Below are 13,475 nucleotides of genomic sequence, written 5' to 3' on the forward strand. Positions count from 1 at the left end.
GCTTTGGCGGCATGCCACGGGTTGGCCACGGATGCGCTACGCTTGCCAGATGTTGTGGTGTGATCGCGCCCTGAAAATCCGCCCAGCATTCGTGGCTCTCCCGCAGCAAATTCGGCGTGTGAACGGGGCCGGAGTCTGTCTTCCACATTTTCTGGCCATTTTCTCCAGGGGAACTGATCTCTGTAACCCGGAGACCAGTTAGGGTTGCCCGCTCCAGGTTGGGAAATACATGGAGTGCGGGGAGGGGGAGGGACTTAAATCAGTGTTCCCTCTAAGCTGAGTCGGTGTGAGCTATCTCACAGTTTTTTAGCCTCCAGCTCTCACATTTTCATCTTCGCTTGGGAAGGACAGGCTCCAGAACAAACGAATTCATGCACTAGCGAAATCGCTTGCTCACAGCTTTCATGCCAGGAGCTCACAAAGTAGAATTTCTGTTCACAAGACTCCGCAGCTTAGAGGGAGCATTGACTTCAATGGGATATGGTGCTCGGGTGTCCAACCTCCAAAGCGACCCTTTTCTCCCAGGGAATGGACCTCTGGAGATTTGTTGTCATTCTGGGAGATCTCCAGCCACCACCTGGAGGCTGGCAACCCTATGCTCATGGGTGTGGTTTTGGTGCAGGCAACACTGCAGGATCCAAAGGGTTAACCTTCCCCTTCCGCCGCTTCCTCTTGGCTCGGCTCGCCTCTAATAAAGGAGTCTCTAATTAGGCTAACAGCCTGCTAATTAAATCAGGAAGCCTCCATAATGTCTGCCCTCTTCTGTGTTTTGGATGCGGCCCAGGGGGCTCTGGTGGTTTCGTGCTGGACGGGTTGACTCCCCCTCCCGAATGGAGGCTCCAACCCTACCGCTGTCTGCAACGCCCACCGCCACCCGTGTCCTCAGACCGTGGCGCGTCTAATTGCACATGGGAGGTTACAGGTTTGAATGCTTCCTCCTGGGGAAGAGGTGAATCCCCGAACCTAGAAAATTAGCTAATTAGGGGAATAGCTACCTGGGGTTACCAACCTCCAGGTGGGGACTGGGGTTCTCCCAGAATGGCAGCTGGTCTCCAGACTGTGGAGCTCAGTTCTCCTGGAGGAAACGGCAGCTTTGTGGCATCACTTGCAGGATGACCTCTCTCGGGCTGCCAACCTCCAGGTGGAACCTGGAGACCACTGTTCGCTCTAAGCTGAGTTCGTGTGAGCTAGCTCACCGTTTTTTAGCCTCCAGCTCACAGATTTTTGTCTTCGCTCAGGAAGGACGGCTGCAGAGCAAACTAATTTGTGCAGCAGCCAAATCGTTCACTCACAACTTTAATGCCAGTAGCTCACAAAGTAGAATTTATGCTCACAAGACTCCACAGCTTAGAGGGAACACTGCTGGAGACCTCCCACTATTACAATTGATCTCCAGGTGACCAAGATCAATTTCCTTGGAGCAGATGGCTGCTTTGGAGGGTGGACTCTTTGACATTACTAGGAAAAAGGCCCATTGTGGAAATAAATACAACAAACTCTAGAAAGAGGCTCTGGGTGGATGCCCCGGCCTTGGACACTCAGTGTCAATTTGCTGTGGCGACCTCAACAGAGTATAATGACACTGAGCCCACCATTTTCTCCAGAGGAACTGATCTCTGCTACCTAAAGAACAGTTGTAATTTTGAGTGATCTCCAGTCCTCACCTGGAGATTGGCAACAATGGTTCCCCAGAGGAAAAATACAGTCTTTCTCTGCATTGGTGACCAAAGCAGCTTACATCATTCTCCTCTCCCCCTTTTGACTGGCACTACATGATTAACCTACCTGTGTCAAAATATTGTAAAATATATTATTGTCATAAATTAGAAAATTTACTAAAGAGCTACCATCTTGTTGCAGTGTTCTCCCCCCTTGTAATCTTAAAAAGGGCAGTGGGCAGTGCTAGACCGTTTGCGGCTCCACATTGCTGCTGAGCAGGGCTTCCTGGGTTAATGAGCGGCCGCTCACATGCATGGCTTAGAACAGGGGTGTCAAACATGCAGCCCGGGGGCCGAATCAGGCCCCTGGAGGGCTTCTATCAGGCCCGCATTGGAACTGGCTGTCTTCTGCTGCTGCGTCATTGTAGGTTTGCAGCTCACAGATACACACCTGAACAGCATACTCAAGACTGCAACAGCACAGACATTTTGATGTAATAATTCAGAGCCAGAGGTGTCAGTTATCAGACACTGTTAAATAAACAAAATACTGCAAGAGTGCTAAGAGTTTTAAGCATGTTTTTATTTTAAGTAAAAAAAAAACACCCTTTGTGTTTGTGTCCTTTATAAAGTTTATATCTCCGTTACCTGGCGTTACATTTTATGGCGCACATGGCCCGGCCCCACAAGGTCTCATTTATGTCAGATCCGGCCCTCATAACCAATGAGTTTGACACCCCTGGCTTAGAGAGAACACGGGACCCCTGGGCTAGGGAGTTTTGCCTGCTAATGGCTGCGTTTTGCTCTTGTCGGTCTCGGCTGCAGGAATAGCAATGTTGACCAGCATCACCGAGGGGCTGCTGTGTTGCCTGATGGGCAAGACGCCCAACGCGGTCAGGCCTCTGGAAAGCATCGAGTCCAGTGATGGCTACAGCTTCGTGGAAGTGAAACCCGGGCGGGTCCTGCGGGTCAAGCACCTGGCTCCAGTTCGCCCAGCGGGGACCGAGGAAGTGCCCCTGCAATCCGGAGCGGTGCACTGCAAGCGGCGGATCACCCTCTACCGCAACGGACAGATGGTCATCGAGAACCTGGGCGATGCCGTGCGCTCGGACATCCTCCACTGCCAGAGCGGCTCTGAACCCAACAGCACGGTGGAAGTGGAAGTCTCAGACGCAAATGGCACGGCCCCGCCCACGGCCAACCCCTCAGGCACCACCGTCAAACGCCGCCGGCGCAAGCCAAAGAAGACGGTCAACATTGACTGCACCAAGTACATTACCAGCTGCAAAGGGACCCACGGCGACGTGGTCCTCTTTTTCATCCATGGCGTGGGAGGCTCTTCGGACATCTGGAAGGAGCAGCTGGACTTCTTCTCCAAGCTGGGCTACGAGGTCGTGGCCCCAGACCTTGCGGGCCATGGGTGCAGCTCGGCTCCCCAGATTGCTGCCGCCTACACATTCTACGCCCTGGCCGAAGACTTGCGCGGCGTGTTCAAGCGCTACGCCAAGAAGAGAAACATCCTCATTGGACACTCGTATGGGTAAGAAGGGAAGGGGTGGGCCCTGGACCAATACAAGTTGCCTCCGGGAAACCACGATGCAGGAAAAGAGAGACATTTTGGCTGTAGTGGTTAGGAGCGCGGACTCTAATCCGGGAGAACCAGGTTTGATTCCCCGCTCCTCCACACGCAGCTGCTGGTGTGACTTTGGGTCAGTCACAAGTTCTTTCAGAGCTGTTCTCTCAAGGGCAGTGTGACTTGACGGCACTTCCCACCACTGTTATGGCTAAGTTTGGTGTAGTGGTTAGGAGCGCAGACTCTAATCCGGGAGAACCGGGTTTGATTCCCCGCTCCTCCACACGCAGCTGCTGGTGTGACTTTGGGTCAGTCACAGGTTCTTTCAGAGCTGTTCTCTCAAGGGCAGTCCTCGAGAGAGCTCTCTCAGCCCCCACCTACCTCCCAGGGTGTCTGTTGTGGGGAGGAGAGGGGAAGGGAAAGGGATCGTAAGCCGCTCTGAGACTCCTTTGGGTAGTGAAGGGCGGGGTAGAAATCCAATCTCTTCTTCTTCTTAACTTCTCTGTATCAGATGTCTGTTAAAGCAGTGTTTCCCACCCTGTGGGTTGGCACCCAACAGTGGGTTGCGAAGATTCTGGAAGCGGGTTGCATTCCAGCCCTCCCTAATGGCCATTCGTGCTCTTTCGACAGCTGTTCAGTATTCTGGAAACTGAGGTTCTGACCCTGGAAACAGTCTCTTCCATGTCATACATTAATTGGTATTTTTTTCTTCACTGCATATGCATGTTGATCGAGTAAAACATGTCCCGATGGTGAGTTTCTTAGACTCTTGGGGGGGATTAGAGGGAGAAACGGAGAAGAAGAAGGCGGTCAAAGGCTGGAATGTCACCTCCAAGGTTGGGTATGTCGGAATGCCACTTGTTTTGGGGTTCATAGTGTGGGAAGCTGTGTCCTTTGTGTGATGTTTGTTGGTTTTGCAAAAACCTCTGTTTAGCCACTGCAGAAAATGAAATGCTATATGGGTTCACAGCTCGCCTAGGGCACCATAAAACCTTGGGTCAGCCTGCCAGAGATGATGTAGTGGTTAGGAGCGCGGACTCTAAGAATGCTAGATGGGTTCACAGCTCGCCTAGGGCACCCAAAAATCTTGGGTCAGCCTGCCAGAGAGCCAGTTTGGTGTAGTGGTGAGTAAAACATGTCCCGATGGTGAGTTTCTTAGACTCTTGGGGGGGATTAGAGGGAGAAACGGAGAAGAAGAAGGCGGTCAAAGGCTGGAATGTCACCTCCAAGGTTGGGTATGTCGGAATGCCACTTGCTTTGGGGTTCATAGTGTGGGAAGCTGTGTCCTTTGTGTGATGTTTGTTGGTTTTGCAAAAACCTCTGTTTAGCCACTGCAGAAAATGGAATGCTAGATGGGTTCACAGCTCGCCTAGGGCACCCAAAAATCTTGGGTCAGCCTGCCAGAGAGCCAGTTTGGTGTAGTGGTTAGGAGCGTGGACTCTAATCTGGGAGAACCAGGTTTGATTCCCCACTCCTCCACATGCAGCTGCTGGTGTGACCTTGGGTCAGTCACAAGTTCTTTCAGAGCTGCTCTCTCTAGGGCAGTTCTCGAAAGAGCTCTCTCAGCCCCTCCTACCTCACAGGGTGTCTGTTGCGAGGAGGGGAAGGAAAAAGAGACTGTGAGCTGCTCTGAGACTCCCTTGGGTAGTGAAGGGCAGGGTATAAATCCAATCTCCTCCTCTTCCTCTTCTTCATGGGTCACCGTACCAAGTAAATTTGGATTTGTGGGCCACCCTGCCAAGAAGGTTGGGAACCGCGATTTAGTCTCCATTGTCTATTTGTTGACTATATTTGCATGCTGCTTTCTCCAGAACCTGTGCAAGGTGGTTTTCTGCGTAAAAATCCAAATCCGACCCCCAGTATCAACCAACGACAATAAAAACAGCCTGCAAGAGCACAGAAAACAACATTTTTAAAAAACCTAAGCTGCTAGAGCTTTCAGTTAAAAAAAAATGGTCAAGAACAGGGTTGCCAGCTCTTGGGTTGGGAAATACCTAGAGATTTTGGGAGTGGCTGGTAGCAATTAACAGTGGACACTTTATGGCCACGTTCAGACTGGCAGTTTTCAGCGTTAGGGAGTCGCGTCAAAGAAGACCTGGAACAGACCCGGAACTGCTTGGTCCCCGTTCATACTGCTGCAAATTAAGCGGGAGGATACCGTGGAGAAGTGCAAGGAAGCATTTGCACTGTCAGACCACCCCTGGTGGGCTGTTAGCAGCTGTTTCTGTGCTCCACTGCATGCGCCTATGTGCTTGGGCGCCTGCTGCGGAAACAGCCAGCGTCTATTATCAACGACTGCGGGTTGTTCCCGCCTTACAGCGCTTGTATTCACACGTCAGGGAACCGGAATCAACCCGCTCTCTACACGGTTTGCTACCACTTCCACCAGGTACTTTTAAAACTCGTGAGGGAAGTGGTACAAGACGGCTTGAGTACGGCTGGGGGACGTCAGACAGCTGTGCCTGTGTGAACCCGCCCCTTTAATCCGCTAGTGAAACGCTCCTGAAATGTCTGGCTGTCGGGCCAAACTGCCAGTCTGAACGCGGCTTATGTGTGGATTTGAGAATCCAGCTAATACATTGTGAAGACCATGGGTTCTGTTATTAGAGTGTCAACATGGAATGTTTCCTTCAAGAGTTGATAAGTAGTAATTGATAAGACCTGGGATTGCTACACACTCAGAGAAAGCAAATATTGTGAAACGAATTGTTTACATTGCGCAGTATTCGTTAGCATGTGAGCGATTATAGAAGGAATTTTTTTTTAAATCCCCCTGAGGGGAGTTTTTTACTGAATTTTTAATAACACTACAAACTACAAAAGAAAATAAGGAAGGGGAAGCTACAACTAGGGAAAAAGGAAAAAAAAACCACTAGTAACTAAAATCCCAAGAATAGGAGATCATAACAACAGCTTGTATAAATGTTATTCTTAATCGCTAATATTACTTTGAACATAGTCGGTTATGCTAAATTATTTGTCTTTTTATCCATCAATTTATCTGTTTAAGATAACCCCAAGAGCATCCAATAATAAAACCAAAGTTTTAGGCACAATTCAGAGTCCTTCACCCTTCATTTTCTTTTATCTTTTCTCATCCTCAACTGATATGCACGTTTGGGTGTAGCCGCCCCCTTATCGGAAGCAGAGTCCTTGTCGGAAGACACAGAGTCCAATTCGCCACTGGATTTGCTGTCATCTTCTTCCTTAGCGATGTCATCTGTCTCTCCCAACTGCAATCTCAGGAACTCACGTGCTTTAAGGACAGAGTCAATCTTCTTTTTTATCGTGTAGTTTGAAAATGACACCTTCTGGAATTAACCACCTGTAGGCAATGCTGTTTGTTTTTAGAAAAAGGATTAAGTCTTTATATTTCTTTCTCTTTTGCCTTATTTCAAATGGGAATTCTTTTAGAATCCTGATGATGTTGTCCCCGATTTTCAAGGGTGTTCCTGTAGTTGCTTTCAGGATTGAATCCCTCACATGCCTTCCAAGTGAAGGGCGGGGTATAAATCCAATCTCTTCTTCTCTTCTACTATTTCCCCAGTCAGAGTCTTCTTCTTGATGTATGAGAAATAGGACCTGTAGACCATATCCATCTCACTGTGAAGATATTCTGCTTTCAAATCTGTAGCTGGGGCTAATGCTTCACTCAGCACTTGCTTCAGATTCTCTCCTTTTAATTCTGGAACCCCTTGGAACATTAGGACCAGATTTGCTTTCTCCATCTGCAGCTGTAAAAGTTGTGATTCTTCTGCAGCTTGTTTAATTTCCAGCTTTTGCACCTTTTTCTTAACTTTTTTGGTGTTGGCGTCCATTTCTTTCACCTTCTCAGTCGTTTGCTCCGTTACTTTTAATGACTCAGTCAATTGGAGCTGCTGAGACACCATACTCTGGCTTGTTGACAACTGTTGCTTGATGTTAGTCATCTCGTCCAGCAGAGGGCGTAAGGAGTCTGCCAACATTTTCGAGAGCTCAGTGGTCTCTTCCGGTCGAGGGCTAGAAACTGGTTTCACTTTTAAAAGTTTGTCCTTGTCTGCTTTCTTCCCCGCCATCTTTATGGATTGTTTACTTTAAAATTTGCCAAAGTCTCTGAAATTCGCCCACGCTCTGGTAAGTCTCTCAAAACAGATTTTAATGCTTTTTTCTTCTGCTCCCCCCCTTTAATCGTGCTTTTGTTTGTGCCTTTGGGAGGGAGCCCTCCCCCGCTCGCTTTTCGTCGCTCCATGGGGGGGGGGATGGCTTTCTTTTTAAATTCTCATTTTTGCTTTAACCCGACTCACAGTTCATTTTGGCCGTTCGGCCCGCTCGGAATCCATTTAATTCGCTCGATCTCCGACGCTTGTCCCAGTCAGCGGCTCTGGATCCATTCGGACACACAGCGGCAGGACTGTCAGGGCAGAGGAGCGCCTCAATTCTCTGACATCGAGCCGGCGAAGAGGTCGCCCCTCAAAAGCCCCATGGCTAGGAGCCTTTTGGCAAGGCTCTGGGGGGGGTTGTGACTCGTCCCCCCCCATCTGCTGGTGCACAGATCACATCCCTGGGAGGTCCGGGAGATGCGTCCGCCAGCGTGTCGCCATAGACCGGAAGTTATAGAAGGAAATTTTCGACAGCATTACTACAGGAAATGTTTTTGCAACTTATGTTTATTGACGTGCAACTTATGTTGACTCTTCATTATTTTTGTCATGGATGTCGCTTTTGACGTTCTACTTCCTCCCGTGATCTCTCGTTTTTGGCTGCCACCTGGAGGTGGCAACCCCAGTCGAGAAGTATCAAACAGGCCCCTGCCTCAAGGAGCTTACAGTCTAACATTTGACATACCGGCTGGAAGACAGAGTCCCCTTTAAACAAGGCAGGAATCTACCCCCCTCTCTCTGTTCTCCTGAGGTGACCCCCCTAAGGTTGTCTTTCTTCGTCAGTTGCATACCTTCTCCCCCCACTCTCTGCAGGGTCTCCTTCTGCACCTTCCTGGCCCACGAGTACCCCGACCTGGTCCACAAGGTCATCATGATCAACGGCGGGGGGCCGACAGCTCTGGAGCCCAGCCTCTGCTCCATCTTCAACATGCCCACCTGTGTCCTCCGCTGCCTCACGCCCTGTCTGGCCTGGAGCTTTCTCAAGTGAGTAACCGAGACCTTGGGGGGGCTCAGGGTGGCCAACTCTGGCTAGGGAAATTCCTGGAGGTTTTGGGGGGTGGAGCCTGGAGAGGCACCGGGGTGTGTTTGGTGCCGTGCAGTCCACCCTCTGAAGCGGCCATTTTCTCCCAGGGAACCGATCTCTGTCGGCTGGAGATCAGTTGTGATCTGAGGAGATCTCCAGCCTCCAAGTGCCATAGAAGGCAGCATGGCATAGCATGTCCTCACCAGATCTTGGAAACTGAGCAAAGCCTGTCCTTGGCTGGGAGACTGCTAAGGAAAGGCTCTGCAGGGGCAGGCAACCGACATACCGCCAATGCCATTCACTTGCCTTGAAAGCTCCTTGCTGGGGTCGCCAAAAGTTGCTTGCAACTTGACGACCAGGGGTCATTTCCTGCAGGAGTGCACAGGAGTGGAGCTCCGGCGGTAAGGAGCCCAGGGGGCGGGCACAGGCAACAAGCCCCACCCCCTGCTCCCAACAGCCCTCAGTCAGAGCAAGAAGCAGCCAGATAAGTTGCAGAGCTCCCCCCGGCCCCCCAGCCCAAAACAGTCCAGTGGCACCTTTAAGACCAAGTTTTATTCAGGTACAAGCTCTCCCTCCTCTGTTCCCCCCCAATAGCTAGCAATCCAAAACAGTCCAGTGGAGCCTGAGTGGTGGGAGTTGCCTTCTGATACACTTCTGGTGATGTCAGGAGGTGTATTATATGCAAATAAGTTATGCTAATGAGCTCCTGCACCTCTTTTTCTACGAAATGACCCCTGTTGACGAAACACGTAATGCTTCTCTTCCACCGCAGAAGGAAGGGTGATTCTGCATCTAGCATCCGCTCCACATTTTCTCATGGTTATCTCCAGGTCCCACCTAGAGGTTATAACACCAAAGAAGCAAAAGCAGTTGTGACCAAAATACGAATGTTGTTTCAATTCTACACAATAAATGTAAAATCTGAACAAGAGTCTCCTCAAGGTCCACTAGGAGCAAAATGGGTGTTCCAAGTTGTCTCCACGTCGCCGGGACCATTGATTTTTCTACTGAATGCTCGACAGAACATGAATTTTTGAAAATGATACCTCAAATTGTCTGAAAAGTATTAGTCACTGAGATGGCGAGAAGTTATTTTCTTTTGGGACTTTTTCCAACATGTATCAGCATACCTTTGGATTGGGACAGTAATGTGATTGTGTGACTTTATAAAAACCTATTTTGTGCAGGAATCATTCAGATTTGAAATTTATTGAGTATAATTGAAACAACGTTAGTAATCTGGTCACAAATGCTTTTGCTTCTTTGGTGTTATACTTTTTTCATGACTTTCTCCCCACCTAGAGGAGAAACGAAGGCTGAGGGGTGACATGATCGAGGTTTATAAGATTATGCATGGGATAGAGCGGGTGGAGAAAGAAGTCCTTTTCTCTCTTTCTCACAATACAAGAACTCGTGGGCACTGCATGAAATTGCTGAGCAGCTGGGTTAGAATGGATAAAAGGAAGTCCTTCTTCGCCCAAAGAGTGATGGACACATGGAATTCACTGCCGCAGGAGGTGGCGGCGGCTACAAGCATGGACGTCTCCAAGAGGAAATTGGATAAATATATGGAGCAGAGGTCCATCAGTGGCTATTAGCCACAAGACAGGAAGGCCTGGCGGGATCTGGTCCATGGGGTCGCACAGAGTTGGACTCGACTGTGCGACTGAACAACAACAAATAGATAGGAATTCACAGGCTGGGGCAGGTAATGCACTGTATTCTTGGTGCTTGGGGGGGGGGGCGGAACAGGGGGAGGGCCAGCCAGGGATGCTCTGTATTCTTGGTGCTTGGGGGGGGGGTCAACAGTGGGAGGGCTCCTAGTCTCCTGGCCCCACTGCTGGACCTCCTGATGGCACCTGTTATTTTTGGCCACTGTGTGACAGAGTGTTGGACTGGCTGGGCCATTGGCCTGATCCAACATTGACTTCTCTTACGTTCATGTTGGTAACTCTGGGGGGGGGGGCAAAGGAAGCATTGTTGGGGGACCGGACAGGCAGAGGAGGAAGCAGGCGGTCAGCTGGTGCTGATTCCCGATCTTCTTTCCTCATGGACTGCACGCGGAGTGCACTGATAGAAAGGCTCTACTATTCTGCATGCATCCCCTTTCCTTCTCCACCTCCCAGGCAGGACTTGGTATTTGCATGTAGAATGTCCCGAATGAGTCCTCCACATCTTTAGGGTGGGGGGTCAACAAGAAGATGCTAGGGAACTGACGAAGCAATGGATCACACAGCTAGAGGGGATTCCCAATGTTACGGTCGAGAGGGAAGGTGGGAGGGATCGCCAGCTCCGTGTTGGGAAATACCTGGAGAAGTTGGGGGTGGAGCCCGAAGAGGGCAGGGTTTGGGGGAGTACAGTGCCACAGGGTCCACCCTCCAAAGCATCCATTTCCTCTCCAGGTGAGCTGACCCCTGTCGGTGGGAGATCAGTTGTAATTCTTAGGAGATCTCCAGCCACCACCTGAAGGCTCCAGCCACAAATGGACCACAGTGACTCAACCAAGGCTGCACCTTGCCAATGTTCACTGTGGAAAAATTGATTCAGGTCCAATTACAGTCCACAGATCATCATCATCATCATCATCATCTTCTTCTTCTTCTTCTTCTACTTCTTCTTCTTCTTCTTCTTCTACTTCTTCTTCTTCTTCTTCTTCTACTTCTTCTTCTTCTTCTTCTTCTACTTCTTCTTCTTCTTCTTCTTCTACTTCTTCTTCTTCTTCTTCTTCTACTTCTTCTTCTTCTTCTTCTTCTACTTCTTCTTCTTCTTCTTCTTCTACTTCTTCTTCTTCTTCTTCTTTCTTTATTTTACGCCATGCAGTGCTGCTGCTGCTTCCAACAGTTGTCAAGCAGTCAGGGGTCATCTTGTAGAAAAAGAGGTGCCGGAGCTCATTAGCATAACTCATTAGCATAACTCATTTGCATAGGCGGAAGTGTGTCAGAAGGCAACACCCACCGCTCAGGCTCCACTGGACTGTTTTGGATTGCTAGATGTTGGGGGGGGGACGTGCAGATCTGTCCTCACAGAGGAGGGAGAGCTTGTACCTGAATAAAACTTGGCCTTGAAGGTGCCACTGGACTGTCGGGGGCTGCTCTGCAACTTACCTGGCTGCTTCTTGCTCTGACTGAGGGCTGCTGGGAGCAGGGGGTGGGGCTTGTTGCATGTGGCTTCGTCAGGTCGCCTTATACTTGGAGCCCATGCTCTACATCTCCTACTCAGAATCAATCTTATATTCTCTCGGCATCTAGAAGATCGATTCTGAGTAGGAGACGTAGAGCACGGGCTCCAAGTATAAGGCGACCTGACGAAGCATTGAGGGAAACGGATTGTTGACCTGGGAAATCTGTAGTCGCATGGCAATGGTTGGAAGCAGCGGCAGCAGAACTGCATGACGTCAAATAAAGAAACAAAGAGAAGCTGCAGCAAATCTGTGGACTGCAATTGGACTTGAATCAATTTTTTCACAGTGAACCTTGGTGGAGTACCAGCTGGAGGCTGGCAACCAGATCTTGGAAGCTGAGCACGGTCTGTATTCAGCCGGGAGACTGCTACGGAAAGACTCTGCAGGGGCAGGCAATGACAATCCGCCTCTGCGGTTCACTTGCCTTGAAAACCCCTTGCTGGGGCCGCCACAAGTCGCTTGTCTCTCTTCCACATCAGAAGGAAGAGGGGGCAATTTTTTTAAAAAAATATATATATCCAAAATCCAGGGAGGAATGTGAAGCACCCTAGCCTGAGTTTGTAATTCCAGGTTGCCCCACTTAACCTCTGGGCTTCCCGCGTCCTCCTCTGCAGGGCCGGCTTTGCTCGCCAAGGGGCCAAGGAGAAGCAGCTGCTGAAGGAAGGGCACGCCTTCAACGTCTCGTCCTTCGTCCTGAGAGCCATGATGAGCGGCCAGTACTGGCCCGAGGGAGACGAGGTCTACCATGCCGAGCTCACGGTGCCGGTCCTGCTGGTGCACGGGATGCACGACAAGTTCGTTCCCATCGAGGAGGACCAGCGGATGGCTGAGGTACGGCTTGCAAACGGGGCCGTGTCGCCCACAGAGCACAGCTAACGGCTGCTGCCAACATCCATTCACAAGAGGGGCTCTTCTGGTAGACAAAATCTAGATTACTACGCGGTGTCCTTCCATTGCTTTCCAGTGCAGAGCCGTTCAAATAACTATCATTGAGCTTGGAACAGTGCAGTGGGGGTCCACGGGTCAGGCATCACTAAAACAGAAGGTGTAAATGCTCTACTGGAGCTGCGGTGGCTCAAGTGGTTAAGACGCTGAACTACAGGCTGTGGAAGGTCGGTAGTTCGGCAGTTCAAGACCCGAGAGGTGCCGCATGACGGAGTGAGCTCCCGTCTCTAGTTCCAGCTCCTGCCAACCTAGCAGTTCGAAAGCAAGGAATTGCAAGTAGATAAATAGGTACCGCTTCAGTGGGAAGGGAACAGCGTTCCGTGCGCCTTGGTGTTTAGTCATGCCGGCCACATGACCACGGAAACGTCTTCGGACAGCGCTGGCTCTTCGGCTTTGAAACGGAGATGAGCACCGCAACCCTAGAGTCGGACTCGACTGGCTTTCGAGCAAGGGAACATTTACCTTTACCTAAATGCTGTACTGGGGAGGGAAGGCACAAAACCAAAACAGGACCCACGGTAAGTAGGAAATACCAAAAATCAGCAAATACCGTGCTACTGACAATTACATAGTATCTCAAGTAATTTTATATATTTATTCGTTTTTATATATTTTTAACAAGGTTGCCAAATACCAAGATATTATCCAAATTTCACCAATGAACGCTGCAAAAAGTCTCTCTTTTCACTTTGGAGGAAGCCTTGAGCTCACTAAGAGAGACTTTTTGCAGCGTTCCTGAGTGAAATTTGGATAAATACCTTGGTATTTGGCAACCTTGTGCTTGGAAATATCTGTTGAACTCCCTGAGGAAGACCCTGAAGCAGGAGGATATCTGGACCTCTGTGGGAGGAAAAATGAGCACTAATTCAAAACAGACTTAAAGGAGCCCTCCTTCTTAAAACTTTTGTACAGTTAAGAAGGACTGGTAATAATAAAGGGGTTGTGCAATATCTTT

The 13,475-nt window shown here is 49.8% G+C and overlaps 1 protein-coding gene across 1 annotated transcript in view; it reads left to right on the forward strand.

Moving 5' to 3' along the window:
* ABHD8 (abhydrolase domain containing 8) overlaps nt 1-12,451 on the forward strand; it is a 34,886-nt gene extending 22,435 nt beyond the window's left edge. Inside the window, exons 2-4 of the mRNA XM_015425120.1 lie at nt 2,484-3,198; nt 8,184-8,354; nt 12,190-12,451. Coding sequence (XP_015280606.1) covers nt 2,492-3,198; nt 8,184-8,354; nt 12,190-12,451 — 1,140 coding nt within the window. The 5' untranslated portion in view covers nt 2,484-2,491. The remainder of the gene's footprint in view (nt 1-2,483; nt 3,199-8,183; nt 8,355-12,189) is intronic.
* Nucleotides 12,452-13,475: the final 1,024 nt, after the last annotated feature.

This window comes from Gekko japonicus, unplaced genomic scaffold (assembly GCF_001447785.1).
Source record: "Gekko japonicus isolate JY-2015 unplaced genomic scaffold, Gekko_japonicus_V1.1 scaffold3555, whole genome shotgun sequence".
Classification (NCBI taxonomy): Eukaryota; Metazoa; Chordata; class Lepidosauria; order Squamata; family Gekkonidae; genus Gekko; species Gekko japonicus.